Below are 25,780 nucleotides of genomic sequence, written 5' to 3' on the forward strand. Positions count from 1 at the left end.
ATAATCACTGTATTATCCAGGTTAGTAAAATCTTCCAGTTTTTTTAAGAATGTGGTAGTATCCTTCAAGTAGGTCCGTTGTTTAGTGACATGCGGCTGCAATAATGCGTCCAGATATTCCGCTGTTGGTTGAAACAGTGATCCCCTGGCAGAGATGATGGGTCTGCCAGGGGGGTTGGATAAGCTCTTGTGCACCTTGGGAACCGTGTATAAGATAGGCACCACAGGATGCTCTGGATGTAATGCTCTTTGTTCCTTCGCAGTTATGTGGTTGTTGTGATGGGCCTCCTCTAATATGTTGTGCAATTCCTTGGAAAACTTTGCTGTTGGATCACCTGGTAATAGTTCATATGTGTCCTTCTGTTTCAATTGTCTTTCTATTTCGGCCTTGTAGTCAGACATGTTTTGGATCACTATACTTCCTCCCTTATCGGCGGGACGTATGGTGATGGTGTTGTCATTTTTTAATGTAGTTAATGCCGCAAATTCCTGTTGGCTGAGATTCGGATATATCTGAATCTCAGCCAACAGGAATTTGCGGCATTAACTACATTAAAAAATGACAACACCATCACCATACGTCCCGCCGATAAGGGAGGAAGTATAGTGATCCAAAACATGTCTGACTACAAGGCCGAAATAGAAAGACAATTGAAACAGAAGGACACATATGAACTATTACCAGGTGATCCAACAGCAAAGTTTTCCAAGGAATTGCACAACATATTAGAGGAGGCCCATCACAACAACCACATAACTGCGAAGGAACAAAGAGCATTACATCCAGAGCATCCTGTGGTGCCTATCTTATACACGGTTCCCAAGGTGCACAAGAGCTTATCCAACCCCCCTGGCAGACCCATCATCTCTGCCAGGGGATCACTGTTTCAACCAACAGCGGAATATCTGGACGCATTATTGCAGCCGCATGTCACTAAACAACGGACCTACTTGAAGGATACTACCACATTCTTAAAAAAACTGGAAGATTTTACTAACCTGGATAATACAGTGATTATGTGTACGATGGATGTTTCCTCGCTTTACACATCTATTCCTCACACAGATGGTCTCCAGGCAATGCGATGTTTTATTTCACAATTGGATACACCATTAGGTCTAGATCATGTTACCTTCCTAAAATTACTACGTCTCATTTTGGTGAGGAATTATTTCATGTACAATGGACAATACTATCTTCAAAAATCGGGATGTGCAATGGGGTCCAGCGTGGCCCCTTCTTACGCGAACATATACATGTTCCAACAAGAACAACAATTCTTTTTTGAGAGACAGGATTTTTCACAACATATAGTTTGGTACACCCGTTTCATAGACGACTTATTTATCTTATGGAAGGGAGGGCCGGAACTCTTTCAACTCATGATGGAAAGTATCAACAAATTACCATCTCCTATAAAATTTACTTACACATACAGTAAAACATCTATAAATTTTTTGGATGTGACAGTACAGTTAAATGGGGGCAAATTATCCACGAAGGTGCATTATAAAACAACTGACCGTAATTCCCTTTTGGAAGCAAGCAGCCATCACCCCCAAGCGCTCAAAAAGGGACTACCATTGTCACAGATGTTACGAGTGGCCAGAATAACTAGCGACCCCAAAGAATTACCGGGGGCCCTAGAAGTGGTGGTTAATAAATTTTTACAACGCGGATACAGTTTATCTTTACTGCGTGAAAATCAAGCCAAAGTATTACAGATGGACAGGCATAGCCTCTTACAAAAATCCAATCAAGCACAGCAGCAGGAAAGATTTATCTGGAGCACTCGGTTTTCCACAGCCAGTCCAATTATTCCACGGGCAACTAAGGCACTGTGGCCCATTATTTACACGGATTCCTCACTGAGTAGCTTACAGCACACTCGACCTATGACCTGCTATAAAAGGGGCAAAAACCTAAGGGATTTTTTAGTTAAACCTGATGTCACACAGTATGTCCAACCTACAGGCATCTTTGGCCAAGTGAAGAAACCGGGATGCTACCGATGTCCATCGTGCGTTACATGTAACCATCTGATCACCGGTTCTAGTTTTAACCATCCACACACGGGGGTTTCCATCAACATTAAATATGTTCTCAATTGCACATCCAGATATGTCATCTATTACATTACGTGCCCGTGCGGCTTGTTTTATGTGGGCATGACCAGCAGGACTTTTAGAGAACGCATGGCCCTCCATCGCTCAGCTATTAATAAAGCCATCACGGGAGGACAAATGGACCAACCGGTGGCCAAACATTTCCAACAGAAACAACACCCCCTCTCATCGCTTAGGTATCAAATAATTGATCAAGTACCCCCTTTGAAGAGAGGAGGCGACAGGAACACCATCCTCCTAAGATTGGAATCGCGGTGGATATATAGACTTAATACTCTGCAACCGGAGGGACTGAACGAAAAAATCAATTGGAATGCCTTTTAGTGACGTTTGCACAATAGCATTTTTGACATAGTTTGAACCTTTTTTGAGGTTTTTTCAGCAATCCCTTGTCTTTATATGTATGTTTTTCTTTTTTCATCAATTGTCTCTTTATTAATTGTTGATTTCACCATTGCAGCATCTAGCAGTCAGACACACACTTCACAGCCAGATTAGTTAGGTATTATAATTAACCTCTTTTCGGTTTACTTATGCCGCTTTGCCAGTTTTACACCCTTGCTCGACTAGCACATTAATTTACTATGACCCATGCATTGTGGTAGCTTCTATCTGGCTCTTATTCGGCATTTATCAAATATTTTTCCTCTTGCAATTAACCCGGCATAATGCCGTTACCTTGCCTTACATATAGTATTATAAAACAAGGCATTAGGAATTACTAGCGTATCCATACACCCTGTCATTCCATTATTGTTGTTATTTAGTAGCCATATCCCGGAGCCGGAGACAGCGTCAGGGTTGCCTAGCAACTACCTGACGCATCATGCTCACGTCATCGGTGTGAGACCCGACGGACGACGCAGCGTGGCCGGTCTCCAGGTTTGGCACATACGCAGCTAGAAGAGGATATAGGTAAGTGTAGTAGACACCTTTTTCTTCTTGTTTGTCATTTGATCACTTACAGAACACAGCAGCTTGAGAACGGGGTCTTTTGATCCCGAAACGTCACGTTGCACATTATGCTGTGGATGTACCGTTTATTATGCTGAAGATGTGATGCAAGTATTGATATGTATTAACTACCTTTAATACAACAACTTTGAAATAGTAGTGCCGTGTTGGGACTTGTTTTGTTTGGGATATATATATATATCAACTAAACAAATATTAGTAAAGGATTTCTACATTTTATATAGTGTGTGTATTGTGTCTCATTCATATCGATCTTCCTGTATGTATATAAACAGCGCAGAAATCCCAGATTCTAACATTTATAGGTAAACAGGTTTCTTTATGTGCTGCCACAAGCACATTGATTTTTTTCTGCTGCTAAATTTACCGTGATCATTATAATTACCTACAATACTTTTATATTGGGATAAATATCCTATGTATTACTAAATTATAATAGCGCTGGGTTTTGTTTGTTTTCCACCACTATCTATTCCCCAATGTCTTGAGCTCCAGTATCCCTTGGGGAATCGGAGAAATGTATTTACCGGTAATTACCAAAATCCTGTTTTCTTATTGCCATGAATAGTGGCGGTAAGAAATTCTCATAATCAAGTCTAAAACCCAATATTTAGTAAATATGTCTCTGACAGATTAAAAGACCTCCATTTTGTTAAATCGATATTTACCACTGTAATCTGGAATGCGTAGAATACCGTACTCCCATTTAGTACCCTTACTATAAAATGGATATACTTTGGGTATTATAGGAAGCTGCGCCACTAGACCATCCGTTTAGTGCTGTCAAACGACAACAACAAAAGAAGTGGCTAGAGGAGCTGAACAAGCAAAGAGAGGAGACAGCCCAACGCAAAATGCAAGAGAAGCAGAAGTTCCAGGAGGTAGATGTGATTACAGTACGCTGGATCATGCAGCACGCAGCATACTCCTATGTATAGTAAAAGATCAACATGAACAACAGTTTTTGAGAGATATTAACTGTGGCCAATAGGCATTTTCATTCTAAATTCAAATTTACATTCTAATTTACTGCAAAACCTCTTTCTCTATGGGGTATATTTACTAAAGTGCGTGTTTTTAGAAATGGAGATGTTTCCCATAGCAACGAATCAGATTCTACTTCACATTTATCTAGCCCCTTCTATAAAATAATAGCTAGAATCTGGTTGCTAAGAGCAACATCTCCATTTCTAAAAACCCTCTCTTTAGTAAATATACCCCTATATCTCATTTGTGTGAGTACTACACCGTCCCCACGGAATGGAAAACCCCCAGTTTAGGATTATGTTCCACAATTTCCACTGGTTTTGAAAAAAAATTATAAAATTGACCGTAATATGATTTTTTATTTTTTTTTTGTCACATGGGGATTGTAATATAATGGTGGTGGTCGGTTTATCTTACATTGTTTTCATCTAATCTCTTCCTTTGGTTTATGCAGACTGTTAAACAGGACCATTGGGCGATGCACTTTGATTCATTTAAGAAACAAACAGATCATCAATCTCCTGTGTATCAGCATAGATTTCAGCAGTATGACAACACTGTTTCCACATCAGACCCAGCACCAGTGGAGCCAGCGACGTCTCCAGCCAGTAACTTTCATCAAGAGCGGCCAGAAACTTTGAAATCCACTGAGGAAGGACATTTTCAAAGTCAGAAATCTGGGTAAACCAGTTGTTTATCGGAACAATCGTTATATTGCTATGTGATGACACTTTCTTTTCTTTTTTTTCTTTTTTTTTATGTTCATGTGTTTTATGATAAACCATTTTTTGATACTTATCTAGGCAATGGATAGAAGCAGGTAGACTGAGTAATTCTTTTGAAAATCTTAAGTATATTTAGTAATCTTCTAATCAGGACTATAATTTCCCTTGTTTTAGGTTCCTGCGTACTATGACATCTTTGTTAGACCCTGTACAGATTGAAGAGAGGGACAAGAAGAGACTGAAGCAGTTGGAACATCAGGTATAAATGCTCAGTGTGGGGCTGATTCTGAGCAAGCTGCGGCGCCCATTTGCTGTGGCGCATCTTTAATCGCAACTACGGTAGGTGCAATTTCTCCGTCAGAACATGGTGCCCTGTGTCAGCGCTACTGGTTAGACCACGGTACTTCCTAGGAGTGCCCACTGAAATCGTTCTGTGCCTCCCTGCGGTAACCTTCAGGATGCATGCACAGACTTGCAACATCGGCCAACTGCTGCTGTGTCCACCTCTAACCCAGGCCCTTTATCTACTTATGGTTATTTGCAGTCATGATTTGCAGTTTTTTAATGTGATTAACAGATGTGTTTTAAGAACCATTGAAATTCGTATGAGCTAGTAACATACAGAGGGCAAAATGTACTAAGCGGCGGTTCTAAACCCCGGTGCTTTGGTGGCGGTTTGACGGCGGGTTCTAAACCCTGGGGGTTTGGCGGCGGTTTCTAAATGGCAGCCCTGTTTTATTCTGTTCTAAAATTTGTTTTGACTGTGGTTTTGCTATCCACAGATTTACTAAGGCCAAAACCACAGTCAAAACAAATGTTAGGATAGAATAGAACAGGGCTGCCATTTAGAAACCGCCCCCAAACCCCCGGGGTTTAGAACCCGCCGTCAAACCACCACCAAACCCCCGGGGTTTAGAACCCGCCGCTTAGTAAATTTTGCCCAGAGTGTGAACATACACAAAGCTATGGGATTATTTTGGGTTTATTTTATAGTGTACCTTTACCCAGTCTCTTCTCTCCGACCTGCAGAAAGCTATCGCAGCTCAAGTTGAACAAAAACGTCAGAGAAAGCAGCTGGAAGATGAACAAAGAAAACAGGAAGAGCAGGAGGAGGAGAGGCGACTGACGAGAGAGCGGGAGGAGATGCAGAAGCAGTATGAAGAGGACACATTTAGACAAAAACATAAAGAAGTATGAGACTATTCCAATGTATCTATGGCAAAGCCTGCCATGCGGGTGTCTCCAGCCTGTCGATTCATTACTTTTATAGTTCCAACTCTTCCTGCTGGTGTGCAGCACTCTCCTGAGTTATTTATCTTTCCTGTTGGCTGATAGGAGGTTCTTAATCTGAAGACTAGAGAACTGTACCAAAGTATGCAGAGGGCACAGGAGGAAGCGCAGAGGCTGAAGCAAGAGCAGCGGATGCGACACTTACTGCAGAAAGGACATGACATCTCTAATCTGCAGAGAAATTTAGCAGGTAATAGTAGTAGTTAGTATTTTTCTGCTTATGTATATTTTTCTGTCACTGGATGATTAGCAGTGTATATGTATTGGCTGGGCCTCTCTAATCCATCATTCTGCAAAACTCAAATCTGGATGTTGGCGAATGCAAGTGCCTACCATTTCTGTAGTTTGCGCAAACCTTTGTGGCTTGTCCTCTTCATTCCATTTTGGTATGTGGCTCTTTCATCCCGAAAAAAAATGTCTGATTGTTTAGTATTCTACCTTCACTGATGTATAAAAAAAAATCCTAATCTGGTTTCCCATTGCACCTTTAGCCAAAATCTTTGCCCATCTGGGGTTTAATTTAATGATGAAAGTTGTGTGATCTGGAAAGTTGTGTGATCAAGGACTTTACAAGTCCCAGGGGTGGCATATTTAATAGCCCCCATACACCTACACGATTTCTGGAGGATTACACGATTTTCAAGCAATCATAAAATGGATCTTATGAAAATCGTGTCTTTTTTTAGTAACTTACAATCCGAAGCGCGCTCCCGCTGTTCGTATAATTGTGTTTTCTGATCATATGTGCAGCACATCTTGCCCGTCGTATCCGTATGAGGATCGTGCCTTTTATTTTGTTCATGCAATCCATCGTGTGGCATTTCAAGTCATTTCAATGACTGTTTCCCTGATGAGCCTGTGAGACAAATGATCGATCTTACGACTGATCCTGTGCTAGCAGAACCACAAACATGCTGCCGGGACTGTCGGGGAGCTCCGGGAGAATCGTAGGGAAAACATATTATTCATCTGATCTTATGCTGGTCGTTTAGGTGTATGGGCCCTATTAGAGTCTTTAATCTGAAAAAGTCTTGGTAGATTTTAAGGTGACACAACCCAGATGGCAAGTGGTAAATCGCTGCATTTAGATTAGTACCTGCAGGACTTACTTTCCTCATATAACATGTACAAAATGTATCTCATCTTTGTTCAGGTGACGCAGTCAACCTGGTTTCTAGTCGTTCTGCTGGCATTGTATCGGATGAATATCAAAGTGCCACCAACAGTGTTATGCAACAGAGTGTTACAGCATTACCCTCACCAAGGAAAGACACCGCTGTTCAGACAGGTAACCATATTCCTTAATTCACGTGTTTTTAACTGTATTACAGATTTGGGGCCTCTATTAGTTTGTAATATAGTTGTTTTATATTTGTTATTACAGGTTTGAAACCTTATACTTCTATAATCTGAGTTTTATATGTGTGTGTATTTGTGTGTGTGTGTGTGTGTATGTATATATATATGTATGTATGTATATATATATATATATATATATATATATATATATATATATATATATATATATAATTTTCTATATGTGTTGTTTTTTTAATCAACTCTTGGCTATTGGCATGACGTGTGGCGTAATGGTGATTTCAAACAAAACTTTTGTGATCTTTTTCAAACATATGTTTTTGTAATATCTATAAATCAGTGCCCTGTACTAAATATAGGATTAGGTATTGCTTATCTATAAATTTGTCCCACTTTTCTTGTGTAAAATTCAATTGGTTTAGTGGCATGTGTATGCAGTTGGCTGTTACATAAAATAACACAGAAACTGCGGTTTCTGCATAATTTTATATAATGTTGCTATGTACTAATGGCAAAATGCAGGAGATTAGCACTTCAGATCGCAGTTCCCATAATTATCAATGGCCTCTACGTACTAAACTCCAAGAAGCAAAGCTTTAGGAGTTTAGCCTCTGTAATTTACACCATCTTCAGATGGTGTAAACTACTGTAAACCTATGGAGGCTCCAGGTGCAGGAGAGAGAGCTTTTCGGTCTGACTCTCGCAGCTTCCGGCTGGCTCCAGAAGCTGACAATGTGCGAATGAGCAGTGTCAGCTTCTCCAGGAGAAGTCTTTCACTTCTGTGAAAGACTTCTCTAATTTGTCAGGGATATAATTCACAGGGACAGAGCTTACCTGCGAGTTCCCCTTTGTACATAGCCGGGATATTTTCATTAACAATGAAAATATCCCCTGCGAGTTGGATACATTATAATCGCGGCAGTACTGAGATTATTAGTACATAGACCCTTTAGTGAGTACATTTGCGAAAATATGCACATGCATAACGATAGCTTATAGCTAAGTTTTATCCAATCTTTTTATTTGATGCTCAGTCTTGTTCTAGATGGTAATAGAGGTATCGGGATATTCCATAAGGTGGCATGAGAAAAGCGTAAATACACCAACACGTTTCATCTTTCTTAGCCCTCATCGGGGGGAAGTATCTAACAATTTTACATATAATCACCCTCTGGTGAAGACTAAGATAAAATGCATTGGTGCACTTACTACTTTTTATCAGGACAGTCTTTGGATGACCCTTAGTTATGTTTTCTTTATGCATGAACATTTGTAAATTTTGGATTATTAAAAGGCTTTTTAAAGAAGTATTACGCTATACAACTAAATATATTCATTTATATGGCTGTAGCCTCTAACCCTGTTGGTCTGGAGTTGAAAAATGCAGCAAAATGCGTTTGAAACCAAACATTTTTAGTGTTTTCCAAAGTATTACACCATGTATGTGTCATAATTTCCATGGTCCTATGTCCTGAAATTGAGTTACCATTTGTAGAAGGACGTAAAGACAAAAAAAATAATTGGAACAGCACAGTGACGTAGTGGTCAGCATTGATGCCTTACAGCACTGGGGTCATGAGTTAATTTCCCACTCATGGCCTATTTGAGTTGTTTGTATGTTTTTATCCATGTTGGTTTCCTACCACAATTTAAAAACATACTAATAAGTTAATTGGCTTCTGACAAAATGAACACTGTGTATGTGTGTGTGCATGATGGCATGATTCAGGAATTTAGACTGTAAGCTCCAATGGCGCAGGAGTTGAGGTGAATGACATACATAGTCTATACAGTGCTGCTTACATTGGTGGCGCTATATAAATAAGCTATAATAATGAGCCCATCTACATTTATGTTTTTGTACAAGGCTATTTTGTACAGCCGTGGCCAAAAGTTTTGAGAGTGATACAAGTGTTGGTTTTCACAAAGTTTGCTACTTGTGTCTTTAGACCTGTTTGTCAGATGTTACTATGGTATACTGAAGTAAAATTACAAGCATTTCATAAGTGTCAGAGGCTTTTATTGACAATTACATTAAGTTTATGCAAAGAGTCAATATTTGCGTTGTTGACCCTTCTTTTTCAAGACCTCTGCAAATCACCCTGGCATGCTGTCAATCAACTTCTGGACCACATACTGACTGATGGCCGCCCATTCTTGCCTAATCAATGCTTGGCGTTTGTCAGAATTTGTGGGTTTTTGTTTGTCCACCGGCCTCTTGAGGATTGACCACAAATTCTCAATGGGATTAAGGTCTGGGGAGTTTCCTGGCCATGGACCCAAAATGTTGATGTTTTGTTCCCGAGCCACTTAGTTATCATTTTGCCTTATGGCAAGGTGCTCCATCATGCTGGAAAAGGCATTGTTCATCACCAAACTGTTCTTGGATGGTTGGGAGAAGTTGCTCTTGGAGGATGTTTTGGTACCATTCTTTATTCATGGCTGTGTTCTTAGGCAAAATTGTGAGTGAGCCCACTCCCTTGGCTGAGAAGCAACCCACACATGAATGGTCTCAGGATGCTTTACTGTCGGCATGACAAAGGACGAAGACTTTTGGAGCAGTGATGGCAAAATACGCGCTATAGCGCGTTTTTACGCAGTGCAGGAAGCTGAGGACACAGTTTATAAAATTGATCGGGTCCCGCAGGATGTACTGTGTGCAGCGCTGCAGCTGCCAATCGCCACCAACGCCGTTTTCTCAACCAATCGGTGGCTTCTCCTTAACCAATAGCTGCCGGCAGCATCTGATCCAAATGTCTCCTGACAGTACTACCTTCCCTCCTCCATGCCTGCCAGTATGCTCAGTCTCCAGAGACTCTGCAGTGAACCGCTGGCGTCTCGATCCTGCTTGGACTGCCCCTGCTCTGATTGACATTAGTGGTCTCCTTCTGTGGCTGTGGTGGTTTCCCCTGCCGGGACCGGGAGGCTCCATGGCTGAAACGCCAGTGCACGCACACCCATCTCTGAACTTACCCAAATCTGCTGGGGTGCCTGAGGTCTTAGCTGCTGAGGTCGTCCCCACCTGTGATGTCTTTTCCCTGCATTGGATCTGTCTTCATGACCACCGGGCTCCTCGATTCTGTCCATGGATGTGCGCTCCGGAGCCTGCTCCTGCTCTCTCTTGCTGGTGTGGTAAGTCTGACTGCTACTCCCCTTTTCTACAGCCGCCGCAGGGTGGTGGACGTCCTCCCTCTTGCTTATCGACTTCTCTAGTATCGGGCATTATTGGACTGCTCTCTCCTCAGCTCATGGTTTTGGAAACTCATCTGCAGTCCCCACTGTTCTGATTTTTTCCTCTGCTAATTGTCCCCCTACCCTCTTTTATACCTACATGACCTTGCATTCTACATGTTGACAACGTTTTACCCAGAACCTCCAATGAGTCTGTTTTTTTTTTTTTTTTAATCACTGCTAGCTTGGCCTGCTCTCTGTCTGGACTCTCTGGACCATTTACAATTTACTACACTACTCTGCTGTTGGGTTGCTATTACTTGTGTAGGCATCACTCTCACTATACCACATTGGTTGTTCTCAACTGCTTCACCCTATGGGGTCAATCCAATTGGCCGCGAAGGGTGTTCGTTGCTGTTGCAACAGAGTTAAACCGCCGGCAATGGACCGGCACCTCGCTCTGAACCCGAATTCAAGGAATGAACAAAATTCTGCGAATCCAGGCTGCCGTAAAGTGCGGCCATTGCTGCGATGACAAGATCATCGCGGCTAATAGGATTGACCCCTATGGGTTTACTGATCATTTAATGCTGTTGTTTATATCCTGAGCCTGCTGTGTTTATTTTTGTTCCTATCAAGCCAACGTGTTTGTTTTTATTCCCTGTGGGGCCAGAGTGTGTGTGTGTGTGTGTGTGTGTGTGTGTGTGTGTGTGTGTATTTTAAAATAAATACAATAATACTAACCATAATAAAAGTATTCATTATGGCTATAGTTGAGGGAGGTGGGGGGGGGCTCCTCACAGGGTACTAGTATACCTAGAGCCGGCCCTGAGATGGACACTGCGTGGGACAGGAGGGAGCTGCAGGCGGACAACAGTGATCCGGCCGGAGGCTCCCAGCAGGAGGAAGGAGGTAACCACTGCCCCAACTTCTATCTACCCTTGCCCTCTCCCTACCCCCAGCACTGCCTGCCCTTAGCCCCCTCCTTGCCCCCCAGCACTGTCGCAGCACTTACCCCTCCCTACCCCCAGCTCTGATTTATCTTATTCCTCTCTAGCCCTAGCTCTACCCCAACTGCTGCTTGCCCCATCTACCCCAACTGCTCTGCCTCCAGCACTGTCCCAGCTGCTAGCTGCCGTCACACCCCATAATGTTTGATGGGACCCAGAAACAGTGGTGTAGGACCCCAATTTTTTATAGTGAGGGGTTCCTGGGACCCACAATTTTTTTTTGCTCAGCGCGATCACTGTGGATGACCTGGTGTCAAGAAGGGCAGCAAAGAAGCCACTTCTCTCCAGGAAAAACATCAGGGACAGACTGATATTCTGCAAAAGGTAAAGGGGTTGGACTGCTGAGGACTGGGGTAATTATTTTCTCTGATGAATCCCCTTTCAAATTGTTTGGGGCATCTGGAAAAACGCTTGTCCGGAGAAGGAAAGGTGAGCGTTACCATCAGTCCTGTGTCTTGCCAATGGTAAAGCATTCTGAGACCATTCTTGTGTGCGGTTGCTTCTCAGCCAAGGTAGTGGGCCCACTCACAATTTTGCCTAAGGACAACAAATTCAAAATAGAGGAATGTCTATTTTCAACATAACAATTTATTACTAAACATGTATACGGTCAAAAATAACACTCACAATAATGATAGCATAGGATATTGTACAAGATGAATGAAAAATATATATAAAAAGCCACAAAAATAGTGGAAAGAAAGTCTTTTGACTAATCACGTGTAGGGTAGTAAAAAATCGGGGACTCCTGTAAATAGTATATAACAATTCATAGATAATCATGTCTCAGATAATTATTCATATATAATCATGTCTCGTTAGGGTATTAATGCAGTTGAAGAGAGTCTTGGATATACTGTAGATGCACATGTAATTGTTTTAAGGGTTTGTCACAATGTACCCAGTACTTAAACACTAACTGTTCATTTATACTGAGCAGATTTTTGTATCCAATATTCACCAGCCGCTGCACTGATCCTGTGTGCAGTGGGAGCGGCGATGGATGGTAAGAGACAGCCGCCTTCCAACTTGGACAGGATGCACACCTTTAATAATTGTTTGCCGGCAAAATTGAGAGAGAGCGCCGGGCGGTCGTGGGAGCACTAGCGGCAGTCCAAAGCTTGCACGCTGTTCTCTCTCTGTGTGGAGAATCGGCTAGTTGAAGCACAATGGTGTTAGGCTCTCATACTTACGGGCTTGTTTGTCTGTGGTAGAAGCGGCTTTATATACTCAGGTGTGCCTCTATTCGTATGTGTTCATTGTATTGATTACTCATTTTTTTTGAATTGTTGAGGAAAACTGTTCACTATTGACTGTGAACTGGAATCTGAGTGTTTCATACCTGTTTAACAGTTAGCGCCAAGGATCAGAGTGTTTTCACTCATGTATATAAGAACACAGCCATGAATAAAGATACCAAACAAAAACATCCTCCAAGACCAACTTCTCCCAACCATCCAAGAACAGTTTGGTTATGAATAAAGAATTTTCCAGCATGATGGAGCACCTTGCCATAAGGCAAAAGTGATTTTGGGTCCATGGCCAAGAAACTCACCAGACCTTAATCCCATTGAGAACTTTTGGTCAATCCTCAAGAGGCGGGTGGACAAACAAAAACCCACAAATTCTGACAAACTCCAAGCTTTGATCAATCAGTATGTGGCCCAGAATTTGATTGACAGCATGCCAGGGTGAATTGCAGGTCTTGAAAAAGAAGGGTCAGCACTGCAAATATTGACTCTTTGCATAAACTTAAAGGCTTTTATTGACAATTACATTGACACTTCTGAAATGCTTGTAATTTTACGACAGTATACCATAGTAACATCTGACAAAAAGGTCTAAAATCACTGAAGCAGCAAACTTTGTGAAAACAAATACTTGTGTCATTCTCAACTTTTGGCCATGGCTGTATATACAAATACTACACCAGAGGGCGCTATCTCCACACTCTCTAACCTCTTAGTTCAAAGATTTTTAGTAAAAATTTTTTTTTTTTACTAACAATGTTATACACAAACTTTAGATTTGTTTTATGTCTTGTGGTTCTGTGCCTTTCTATTGAATATCTGAACTAAAGTAAAAAAGGAAGAGTACAAGGTGCATTAATGAAAGCACCCCAATACATGGTCACTGGGCTAAACAAAAATAAAAAGTTAATGTTTTTTTTCTCAGTTTAATTGATTTAATTGAATTATTGATGTATAGATAAGTCCACAATATCTGTACTTGAGCCTTACACAGAAGCACTGAAATCTCTCCAGTGACTTGATTTAGCCTGGCTAATTAGATTTGATCATCTATTTTTCTCTGTTTAACTAGAAAATATAAACTTTTTTTTGTCATGGAATGTTTGAGAGACAGGGAAATTTCAGGGTGCTCTCCCAGGATCCTGGGAGAGTTGACAACCTTCCTACATCCTGTCCTCATCTGCAGTAGGTGGGGTTGGGACAACCAGATTCACTGTGTATGACCCCACCTGCAGTTGTCCCTGGGACTTTTTCGCCAGGATTTAACACCAGGATTTTCCAGAGGGGAGTCCTACAAAGTTGTCAACTATGCTTCAGGGTTAAATCTGTCCCTTTTCTAATGATGACTTTTACTTGTTTGTACTTTTATAGATGACTTGGATGTTTTAAGGAAGTCAGATTTTATATCAAATGCCAAGGGGACAACATGGAGACATGAGCAGAATGCCTCTCCTGATATACCCATAGAGTTCCATGACCAGCAGCCAACAGCTGAACTACAAACTAAAAAGACAAAGTCTCTGAGAGACCGAAACGATTCTAGCAAGGAAAACACAAATATCTACAATAGTGTTTACGATCAGTTTGCAAAAACAGAAAAGCAGGTTAGAGAACGTGGTCGAAAGCCAGACTGGAATAAAAACAAACCTCACAGGAAATATGTCCCAGCTTCTGAGAGATACCCCAAAGGGCTCCAGAAACAGAGAGCGGAGAGCAAAGTGCGGAGACAGATGGAGCTGCTTTATTTAGTGGAAAAAAACTCTTCTAATACCCTACAGGTTAGAAAAGGGAACTCTCCAGAAAAGTCTCCAATTCCTCAAGATGACGTCAAGATCTCCCGACCTCATGAGGATGTAAAAATTGTGCAAGAGTCTAAGAAGGTACTGACCATAGATATTCATCCTACGTGTACATGTGGATAGTTATTTCAAGAAGATTAAACCGGAACTACTTCTGGATTGATCACAGGTGGCAGGTTTAGGAGGCTTCCTTCACCTTCAGAGTCTCGGACGTAATTGACAAGACTCTGCATACCAGTATTTTAGAGGAGGAGTTATTCAAATCCACAGCTATACAACTTTCAAGACTATAGGGTATATTTACTAAAGTGAGAGTTTTGAGAAGTGGAAATGTTGCCCATAGCAACCAATCGGGTGCTACTTAACATTTATCTAGCACCTTCTAGAAGATAATCGCTAGAATCTGATTGGTTGCTAATGGCAACATCTCCATTTCTAAAAACCTGCACTTTAGTAAATATATACGCCTGAGAGTTACCCATTTTGTCTCCTCTCAGTAGAGTAGATATAAAAGTCTACACGCCCTCATTTAAAATGCTGTTTTTTTTTATAATTTTAATGTGACCTTGCAGCCAACAAAATGCAAGTGAAAAACAAATCAACAATTTGTCAGAAAAAAAGTAAAAATAAAAAAATTTACAATCTCATGGTTGCATATTTGTGCCCAACTCTAAACTAATACTTTGTAGATGCACCTTTTGATTTTATTATGGTAGTGAGTCTTTTTGAGTAAGTCGCTATCCACTTCGCAAACTGGGATTTCGCAGTTTTATCTTCCCTTCAAAAATAAGTTCAGGTCCATCTGATAATGAGGGGATCTCCTGGGCTCAGCCCTCTAGGTCATTCCGCAGAGTTCCAATGGGTCTGAGGTCCGGGCTGTGACTGGCACTAATGCAGTACTTTGAAGTTCCTTTGACTTGGGTGTGTTCTTTGGATAGATATCATGTTGGTGAAATTCATTTTCAGCTTGTCTGCCAGAGGTTAGCAGATTTCGTGCCAAAATATTATTATTATTTTTGGAGCAATTATTTATGTCATCTATCCTGACTTTAGCACCTGTTCCAGCTGAAGATAAGCAGCCACCTAAGTATGATACTGCCACCACCATAAGTCACAGTGGACTTGCTGTACTTGGGTGCTGAAATGTTTTCTGTGACAAACCTCTTTATAATTAAGGCCAAAAAGTTCAACAATAGCCTCATCAGACAATAAGACCTTATGGTTTAGGGGTGATTTTTTTTTATCATATTTGGGGATGGATGTCCTGGTCTTGGCAATGTCCTTGGTGTGCCACATTTTCTCCACTTAATGAATGGTCTTCACAATGTTCCATGATACATGTACATTGCTTTTGAAATTATTTTATACCCCTCCTTATTGATTTCTTTCTACGATGAGACCCTGTATATGTTGGAAAGATGATGGCCATCCCAGTAGGATGCAACTAAGAAAACTGTAAGGAAATCCTACAGGAACAGCTGATCTTTATATAGGTTGAGTCTCCCATATATGAAATGCAGGGGAGTTTGGTGGGTGTTGCAGTGGGGTCCGGAGGTGGGGGGTGTCTGCCGGCTCTCACACGAGCGAGGTTCAGATGGTGTTGTCCGGCGTGTTCTATGGAGGTAGGTGGTAAGGCGTATGCTGTGGAGATCTGGCGGGTATTGTAGGGGGGATGGGAGAGGGAGAGGACAGAGAATCAGTTCACGGTGAGTGTATGGCTGCGAAGCTACACCTACGCCACTAGTCATTGGCCATTGACACTAGTGACGTCATGGCTGCCCCAAAATATTCAGTTTTTTAGAACATACAGTTATGGCAGACTCTACCTCTATAGGGTTAGGATTAATCACTATCACTTCATTACAATCCGCTATATGCTAATTACTTTCGAACATGGTTTTGAATGTGATTGGTTAACTGAGCACTGCTTCAGCACTATTATGAAAGGGTGTGCACACTTATGCAAAAATTCTATAAGTTTTGGCTTTTACTTTTTTCCTAATTGTTTGTTTTCCACTTGCATTTTGTTTGCAAAGTAACATCACTGACCTGATTTATCTTGATTTCAGGCTTTTCAAAAAAAAAATTTGCACAGTGAATAAGACTTCTTATATCCACTCTATTTCTGCACACTGCTAACAGCCGCAGATATAGTGCGCATTGGAAAACAGATGTGCATGTAGTCATTTGCAAAGGCTCAGACAGAGCAGGGGGTCTGTGGATAGCAACGTCGCTGCCACGTGCCGTTGCTTCTGCCTACAGGGTGCCTTGGGCAGCACCCTACAGCCAGTTTCACTGCGGCAATGCCAAACAGAGCGTCTGAGCATACCATGCTCAAAGGCTCATCATACTCAGCGTCCTAAGGATAATTAGGGTAGTGCTGCACTGCTAGCGGTCTCGCCCCCTCTGTGTGGTGTCATGAAATCATGTGCGCAGGGGGTGGGGCCGGCATAGGGCGCTCGGAAGCCTTGTTATGATACTGTCGGTCATTACACTGAGTTTACATTACCGAAAAATTTTGTTTCGCATTTTCCTGGAGAAAAGTAGGCAGCAATCTGTGTACAATTCTGTGCAGCAAAAGCAAAAATATTCTCGTTTTGTGGAGTTTTTTTTTTTTTTTTGCTTATTGGATATTCTAATAAAAAATGTATTTTGTTTTTAAATTTTTTTTTTAAGGAGGAAAAATTTCAGAGAGTTGACTCAGGTTTCAACAGGTAAGTGTAGTTTATAACCAATTAGCATTATTTCTCCCATTGCCTATTACAGTGCAGATGCTGCAGTGCAGTCAATGTATTGCTCAGTTTGGTGTATCTGTTCCTGTGCTCCTGACAGCATGAAGTAGTTGTTTTGTAGTGGTTTCCTGTGTGCCTGGCAGTGCCTGTAATGTAGGTAAGCGGGTGCAGTGTATTCAGCTCTACATCTACCAATAAAAAGATTGCATACATGCATATTGGGTATCTCCATATTTGGGGAGCCCACACATTGTCAGCTGGAATGTTTGATTCCTCATACAACACATGTGTACTTTGGCACATTGATATGACCCTAAATTTAAGCAGTATACTTTAGTTATGAATTTTGTCTTCACCCATATGCAATATTACACTGTACCCATGCACACAAATTCTTAAGTTGGTGAGTCAAATATTGGGGAGCAGGTGTAATTTTGAGACTTATATGACAGTCTATATGTGAGGCTACATATACATATCAGTATAATAAGAGAGTGTGTATTAGGGGAGGAAGATTTTCTTTCTTTTGATTTTTTTTTTTTTTTTTGTTTGTTCAATTTGTTAAAAAAAAAAGTATTACACCTTGGAGAGTCTAGTGTCATTTTGGATCTAATAGTTATTTATGTCAGCTACTATTAGATTCCGGGAACACCAGGGTGTAATAAATTTAGTGTCCGGAGAACATATGATATGTACTGCCCCTACACTGCAATTGAGGTCCCACCACACAAATGGAGAGATGTCACCAAGTCATCTGGCACTCATTCAGCACCCAGGTTCACTATGAATGCACATGGGATAGAAATGGAATGCTCAGTTCTTGCCACTTCATTGGACACTCAGGGTGCCAGCAACGGTGAATTGTGCAAAAAAAGATAATATATATTAGGCTGGAAGCTCTAACTGTAAATGTACTGTGGCCAGGCAGAAGCAGGTTAAAGATCATTGGGACTCTTAAACTCCACTGTATATTATTTTGTCTACCCCTACTTTAACATATGTAAATTCGAACTTTAACCCGGGGAGCCTGTTCTGAGCCTTCCACTGGATGGATTTGGACAAACTTAAGAGCGGTAACATTGGATTCCAGAAGACCTACTAGGGGGTTGAGGTCCCGGTCGGACTCTGGACAGAACTTTGACCCGGGGAGCCTGTTCTGGGCCTTCCACTGGATGGATTTGGATGAAAACTTCAGAGGGGTGGCAATTGGTCTGGGATGCCTAATGGAGTGGTTGGGGTACTGGTTGGACCTCACGGTGGAGTGCGCCTGGCACAACTTTGACCCAGGGAGCCTGTTCTGAGCCTTCTACTGGATGGACTTGGATGACATCACATAACTTCAATTAGATTACAGGTTGAGTCTCCCATATCCAAAATGCTTGGGACCAGGGGTGTTTTGGATAACGGAATATTCCGTATTTTGGAATAATTGCATACCATAATGAAATATCTTGGGAATAGGACCCCAATATACACACAGAATGCATTTATGTGTTCTATACACCTTATACACACAGCCTGCAGGTCATTTTATACAATATTTTCAATAATTTTGTGGCGCAAACAAAGTTTGTGTACAGAAATGAAATTCATTTATGTTTCATATACACCTTATACACACAGCCTGCAGGTCATTTTATACAATATTTTCAATAATTTTGTGGCGCAAACAAAGTTTGTGTACAGAAATGAAATTCATTTATGTTTCATATACACCTTATACACACAGCCTGAAGGTGATTTTATACAATATTTTTTATAATTTGTGCCTTAGACAAAGTTTGTGTACATTGAACCATCAAAAATCAAAGGTTTCATTATCTGAGTCATGCCAAAAAAATTCTGTGTTTCGGAATATTCCGTATTTCGGAATATTTGGATTTGGGCGACTCAACCTGTATTATAAATTCATATTTGTTTCATCGTGTTTTGTCCAGCTTAGTGTTGAGTCTGCTTTAGGCCTTGTGTTTTTAACACTAGTAAAACCGAATTACACATATGTTTGTTAATAGGGGCTTTACTGACGTTTAGGAGCTCATTGTAGGTTCTTCTCGTACATGCAAAAAATTCAATGCATTCCGAAAGATAGAACATCATCACAATGCTCACAATAGCGTTAATTGGGAATAGTGAGACTTGAACAATGGTTTCTAGTGCCATACCTATTCACGTGCATTTTACTAGTGCTAAAGCTACTAGCAAACGGGTGTATTAAATGCAAATGCTATGAGCCCTTAGTATGCTCTGCTCTGACACTAGTGCTGAAGGGCTACATAGTGCCACTAATTTAATGAAGGTTGTTTATGGTCTTAGTAACCAAATACAGCATTTATCAGTCTATTGTAATCCGTGCCCAAAGTAAGAGCAGTCTGATCATTGATTTTATATATTATTCATCATATTTATTGAACCTTGGGTGGTTGCACTGTTTGATGGTTCTTTAGCCAGCCAATTCCAAAAACAACAAAGTAGATTGCGTAAGAGGGTAATTTATGTAGTGAAACTTGTTTGATTCTGTTTGTACAGGTCAGACTCTCCGCCAGTTCCTGCTGTGAAAAACAGATTACATCAGGCTCAGAAAAGAACGAATGTGGCTCCTATTCCCCCAGTTTACAATGGGAATATCTTGTCCGCCCAAAACAATGTCTCTCCAGAACTTGACAAACAGGAATCTGAGCGACCACCTTCCTCACAATATATACCATATGTACGGACAAAAGAGATATATTATCTGGATCCTGATGCCCCTATGTCAAGGCCTTCAACACATGACCCACAGTACAAACGGACTGGTAAGACTGGTATTGATCTTACAGAATAAGGGAACATGTCAGATTTTGGTAAAACATCTTTATACACAGTGCCTTGTGCACAATATGCTTTCTCCTGGGCAATGGAGTACATAAAAACATTACATGCTGTACACTTGGCTTCATACTCTTGCCACATACTGATTTGTACTGTATCTCATGCAACACCCATCCTTTGTCTCAGCAAACAAGGAGAAGATGATAGCTGTCATGGGGGAGGGCAGGGCGTTAATAAGTTGGCAACATGTCTGACCTGGAAATACACACGAAATGAGCTCTAACAGTGAGATACTGGACAAGAGCTCTCAGAACCTATAAGAGTGCCCCAGAGTCAAATTGGTGTTATCCAAAATAGGGGAAATAGGGGATATGGTGATCAAGAGATGATATTTAGATGAGCATACAGCACTCACTTTTGTAGCAAAGGTAGGTAGTATAGCAAGGCTAATATGTTTGCATGGTCTGGGAAGTGAGAACTTTAGTTTCAGTATCTACCCAAGCGATTGTACCTAGAGGAGCAAAAGTCACTGCAATTTGTGTTAAATAAGAAGCCAAGTTGTAAAGTCTGGAGTCTGTAAACCACCTACCTCCAGCTGGTATAGGTTTTTTTTTTCTTTTTTTTAAGGATTGATTGCTTGATTTTTGGATGCTTCCCATGCCAAACAAATTTATAGAATGATTATTGTAAATCGGGGAACACAGTGTGGGACTGCAATTGGGGGGAGTCTGGAATTGGTATAATAATTTTGGAAATTATTAATTTTAAGGGCTATTATCCTAGCCAGCCATAACAGGGGTTTCCAGGATTATATGTCCTTAGCAATTCTAAGGAGGAGTTGTAGAAAATGTTATCTCTAAAGGAAAGCATGGGACATTATAAAAAGTCCTAGATAATTATTTAGCTGCCATTTCTGTGTAATTGATGAGACTAGGAGGGATTTGTCCTGTGAGGGAACATGGAGTGTCAAGGCTTTGGACAGGTTTATTTTATAACCAAAGACTCCCCAAGCCTTATTTATTAACTAATATTTATATATCCCACACACATATTTCAGAGCTTTACACACAGTATTTGGCCATTCGCATCCAAATAACCTACCAGTATGTTTTTGGATTGTGAGAGCAAACTGGAGTACCTGGGGAGAACATACAAACTTCACATAGTCCCTTGGTGGGAATCAAACCAAAGACATCAGTGCTGTGAGGCAGTAATACTACACCATGGCACCAACCGTGCAGCCTTATCTAATTGCCCCTATTACCCATCATCCTTTTACCTCCTGGGCATTTTTGTACAAGTCCATCTGCAACAAACTCTCCTTCATCCATGACCTTTTCTTCTCTCACTCCTTGCTGTAACCTGTATTCCTCCCTCTGCTTCCCTTGCTGCTCTCTACACTGGAGGGAGTCACCATCCCCTCCTTGGCCATGTATCTCAATTCCTGGTCAGCTTTCCTACTTATTTTTAATAAAATATGTAGTTGTCTTCTCGACAATCTGAATGTCAACAATCAGTGTGTAGACCCTGGAACGCAGGCACTGTACCACATGCGCCAGCTGTACCACCTTAAACATGATTGTTTACCATCATGGTTACTGCTGGGGCTTAAAATGCTTTAAGTAGCATTCACACTAGTCGACCTCACTGTGCCTGTATTCCGGGGTTCACATAGTGCTTATTGACAAGATGTATGTATCCCTTACTTTCTAATAACCTACCCACTGTTATTCTAGGGAATGTCAACATGCCAGTTAGGGATGACCATCCAACGCCATCTCAACAGGCCTTGTGATGGCGTGCAGCCATCGCAAAGTAACCATCTATGGCAATCAATGTTGGAAATTTGCGTAACAGTTGTCAACATCTGCACTGAAGTTGGATGAGCATCTGAAAGGGGCATGCAGTGATTAGCCATCTTAATCCTGGCATCGAATGGAAAAACAATTTCCATTTTGCCGAGAACATCAATGGTTGACATTGGCTTCCGATGTCTATCCCTAATCCAAATCAACATCCCTACTGGCTCACTTCCTCTTATGATCTCTTCCTTTGGACTTCATCTCCTAAAGAACATGATGGTCGCTTTCCTCCCATCCCTGTGAATTCTCCAACAATCTCCTTTCAGTTTACCTCACCTGTCGTCCTGCTCACTAACCTGCACCCAAAACGTGCAAACATCTAAATGTCACTGTCCTCATGTCCTCAGCCTCTTTTGAACTACTCCATCATATTTCTACCCAGTCCAATGCTAATGCTGCAGTCTTCATCATCCCTTGGCGTAGGAGTCCCTCCCACCACACATCGCTTCTCGCAATACAAACCTGATAGCAGGAAATAATAACTTACCCATCGCCTACAATAGTACATTGAGGAAATCTCCCTCAGACAGTGACTTCATCACTTCATCTTCATCCCTGTGTTATTATACCAACCTCTCTTGCTAAGCTTTTCTAATTTTGGATCCCTTATTGCTATTCATTACAACAACCCTTGTCACTTCTTTGCCAGTCAACTCGCTACTCTTCCCTGCCCATCACCAGCCCTTTCGTCCGTCACTGCTCATAAGTTTGGAACCTACTTTTAAAGGCACAATTTACATCATACTGATACCATTTCTAAACCTATCCAACAAGCCCCACCTTTCCTCTCCTGCACTCGCATAGCCACCCTCAGCTCTTTCTCTCCTGTCCTCCCTCAACCTGTTCCCTCCCACTTCCCTCACTTCCCTTCCCTACTGCTTGCTTTTGGGTAGAGGATCTAATCTGGATACATAAAAATGAATGCACATATCTGCATTTAGGAATTCCAGGTTAGACTTCTTTTTGGGAACAGAAGAAACATGAATCGGCATATGATGTTCTTTTGTGTGGTCTGTCAGGCTTTCCAGTAAAGTTAGTGTAACAAAGTGAGGGCTAAAGCATCTACTTTTACTGTGCAGAACAAAGTCCTCAGTATCTTGATGTCCTTTCAGACATTCTAAATTGCCTCCTAAACATGCAACGAATTCTTTGACTTAACAAAAGGACCATCATCGTCTTTGTATAGAACTGCATAAAATCAGAAAGTAATCACAACAAGTTAGTTGACACTCCCTCCCTTATAAACAGGACATACAGTAGCCTTTTGAAATAGTGTACTTTTGGGCTCATTATCCCAAAAATAACATTGTAAAACCAGATGTTTTGGATAAGGTGAGTGATTAAAACTATTGGCCTCCCACAACTCATCCTGAATGTCATCCCAACGAGAATAAAAATAGCAATGCGCAGTCATGACCTTGTGGGTAAATCGCACAAATGTAGAATTATTATCCATACTTTTCCGTCCACCCCAAGCAAGCCCAGATGTCCCAGACCACAGCATATAAATTACTTATATGCCAGAAGGTGAATGATTGATTGAATTCTTGGGTATCTACAAATAAAAATAAAATCACTCACTGCCTAGAGCACGTATCTTAAATTGAAAATGTTTACATAGATGTATTTCTCCAATTTTAGTATCAATTGAGACCAAAATGCATCTTCTCTTTAGGTACTGATCAAGAGTCTCGACAAATATTCAGCTCTGATCATGCCAGTGATCCTTTACTGAATCCCAATATAGTCAGAAATAAGGACCGACAGCAAGCAATACTAAGAGGATTATCAGAATTACGGAAGGTTAGTAATCGACTAGGCTTAGTAATGATAGTTATAACCTTGTTTGAAACTACTGTAGATTTAGCATTCAGACCAATTATTTAGTTGGTACATATAAGAACTCAGTACATATACACTGAAGTGCCAAAAGTCATGGCATAGATGCCAAGTATCATGTAAAACCTCCTCTAGCCCGACAAAGTGCAGCAACTCGATGTGGCATCGATTCCACAAGTGGACGGAAGACCTCTGGAGGGATGTTGACCCATGCATTCTGGATCACTAACCACAGCTCCCTGATATTTGTAGGTGTGAGTTTCTTGGGTGCAAATGGACCTCACCACCACGTCCCATAAATGCTCTGTTTGATTCATGTCGGGCGAACGTGGTGGCCAAAGCAACCAATTCTGGACAACTTTGGACCAATGACACAGTGTATTTCCCTGTTGGAATAGTCCATCGTTGTCAGGGTACATAAAGTCCATGACCTATTCAGGCGGTCCCAACCCATGCCACATGAACAAACCTCATACCATTATGGAACCACCACCAGCCTGCAATGGTGCCTTGTTGCCAACTGGCCTCATGAAGTCTGCACCATACTCGAACCCTACCATCAGCCCGAAACAACTGGAACCGTGACTCATCGAACCATGCTACATGTTGCCAGTCCAATTAGCGACGCCACAAGCCCAGGTGAGGCGCTGTGGAATGTTGAATGCACATCCTCGGAAATGGAATGTCCCAATCTGTCAGGCACCCACTCTCCTGTCCCATTCGAGCTCCGATAATTCACATCACCTTGCCATGAGCAGCCTACACGGTGTTCATACTGACTCGCAAGATGTCAGATTACAACTGATGCACTTCCATGACATCACAGTACGGTGAAACCATCTACCATTACCTTTACATACTGCTATCACATGACTTTTGTCCCTTCAGTGTATAATTGGCAACAGGGGATATGTATTAAAAAATATTTCTTAAGAAGTGTAAGTAACCAGTGTAACCTTTATTTTGAGTAAAGATAATTATTCTTTACCCTTATTTAAGAACTCCTCTTAAACAATAGTGACACACACTCTGCCGAACGGGATCATAATGCTGACAATGGGTAGGGACAGTTTACAAAAGCATTAACACTAACCCCTATACCTAAAGTTTACATTTTTACTATGTTCACTTGTCATATGTTGACTTTATGTCCATATCAACAGGGGTGTATTTATAATGGGTGCAGGGTTGTGCGGTGCACACGGGCCCCTGGGCCCAGGGGATGCCCGCATCGCACACCTTGCACCAATATTATACGTGCCTCTCCGGAGTCCCACGACAGCGCCGGTATCAGTGCTGTAAAAACGCCTGGAAAGTGGCTACCCGCAGCCATTTTCTCGTAGTTTTGCGCAGTACAGGGAATATGGCCGCCGCGGTCATTTTCCCGGTGATCTGCACATGCGCTATAGACTCTGGGTACACTCTAGTTTCCAGAGTCTTATCGCTGCGCCCAGTGTGCTGCCGGACTGAGAGGAGGGGGCCCGTGATGGAGACTGAGCCCCCTCCTCTTTTGAAACGCCTCGGACCTCTTTCCTTTCGGCCCCAAGGTAAGCCTAAGGGTCAGTCCTTTCCTAGGCAGTCAGCCCTCAAAAAGACTACCAAGCCCAAGCAGCAGGCCTTGGAGTACCAGACGTCCGGCGGCCAAGCCTGATGACAAGTCCTCAGCCTGACTGGGACAGGCCCCAGGGTGGGAGGCTGAATTCTTTAGTTTGCCCAGTGCTGGGGTCAGACCATCACAGACACTTGGGTAAGAGAAGTGGTCTCTCACGGCTACGCCCTCTCCTTCCGCAGAAGGCCTCCCCATCAGTTTTTCTGTGCAGGCCATCTGTTAGATAAGGCATTACAAATCCAGAAGGCCATGCAATCCTTACTTCAAGCAGGAGTTGTAG

At 41.7% G+C, this 25,780-nt stretch overlaps 1 protein-coding gene across 2 annotated transcripts in view; it reads left to right on the forward strand.

Moving 5' to 3' along the window:
- CCDC66 (coiled-coil domain containing 66) overlaps positions 1 to 25,780 on the forward strand; it is a 65,968-nt gene that overhangs the window by 34,885 nt on the left and 5,303 nt on the right. For both annotated transcript variants that reach the window (XM_088472668.1, XM_088472669.1), the window contains exons 9-18: positions 3,851 to 3,982; positions 4,543 to 4,769; positions 4,988 to 5,072; positions 5,843 to 6,004; positions 6,149 to 6,293; positions 7,257 to 7,391; positions 14,223 to 14,731; positions 17,327 to 17,364; positions 19,909 to 20,174; positions 23,728 to 23,855. In XM_088472668.1, coding sequence (XP_088328794.1) covers positions 3,851 to 3,982; positions 4,543 to 4,769; positions 4,988 to 5,072; positions 5,843 to 6,004; positions 6,149 to 6,293; positions 7,257 to 7,391; positions 14,223 to 14,731; positions 17,327 to 17,364; positions 19,909 to 20,174; positions 23,728 to 23,855 — 1,827 coding nt within the window. The remainder of the gene's footprint in view (positions 1 to 3,850; positions 3,983 to 4,542; positions 4,770 to 4,987; positions 5,073 to 5,842; positions 6,005 to 6,148; positions 6,294 to 7,256; positions 7,392 to 14,222; positions 14,732 to 17,326; positions 17,365 to 19,908; positions 20,175 to 23,727; positions 23,856 to 25,780) is intronic.

Source organism: Taudactylus pleione, unplaced genomic scaffold (assembly GCF_031769625.1).
Source record: "Taudactylus pleione unplaced genomic scaffold, aTauple2 ptg000128l, whole genome shotgun sequence".
In the NCBI taxonomy this organism is placed as follows: domain Eukaryota; kingdom Metazoa; phylum Chordata; class Amphibia; order Anura; family Myobatrachidae; genus Taudactylus; species Taudactylus pleione.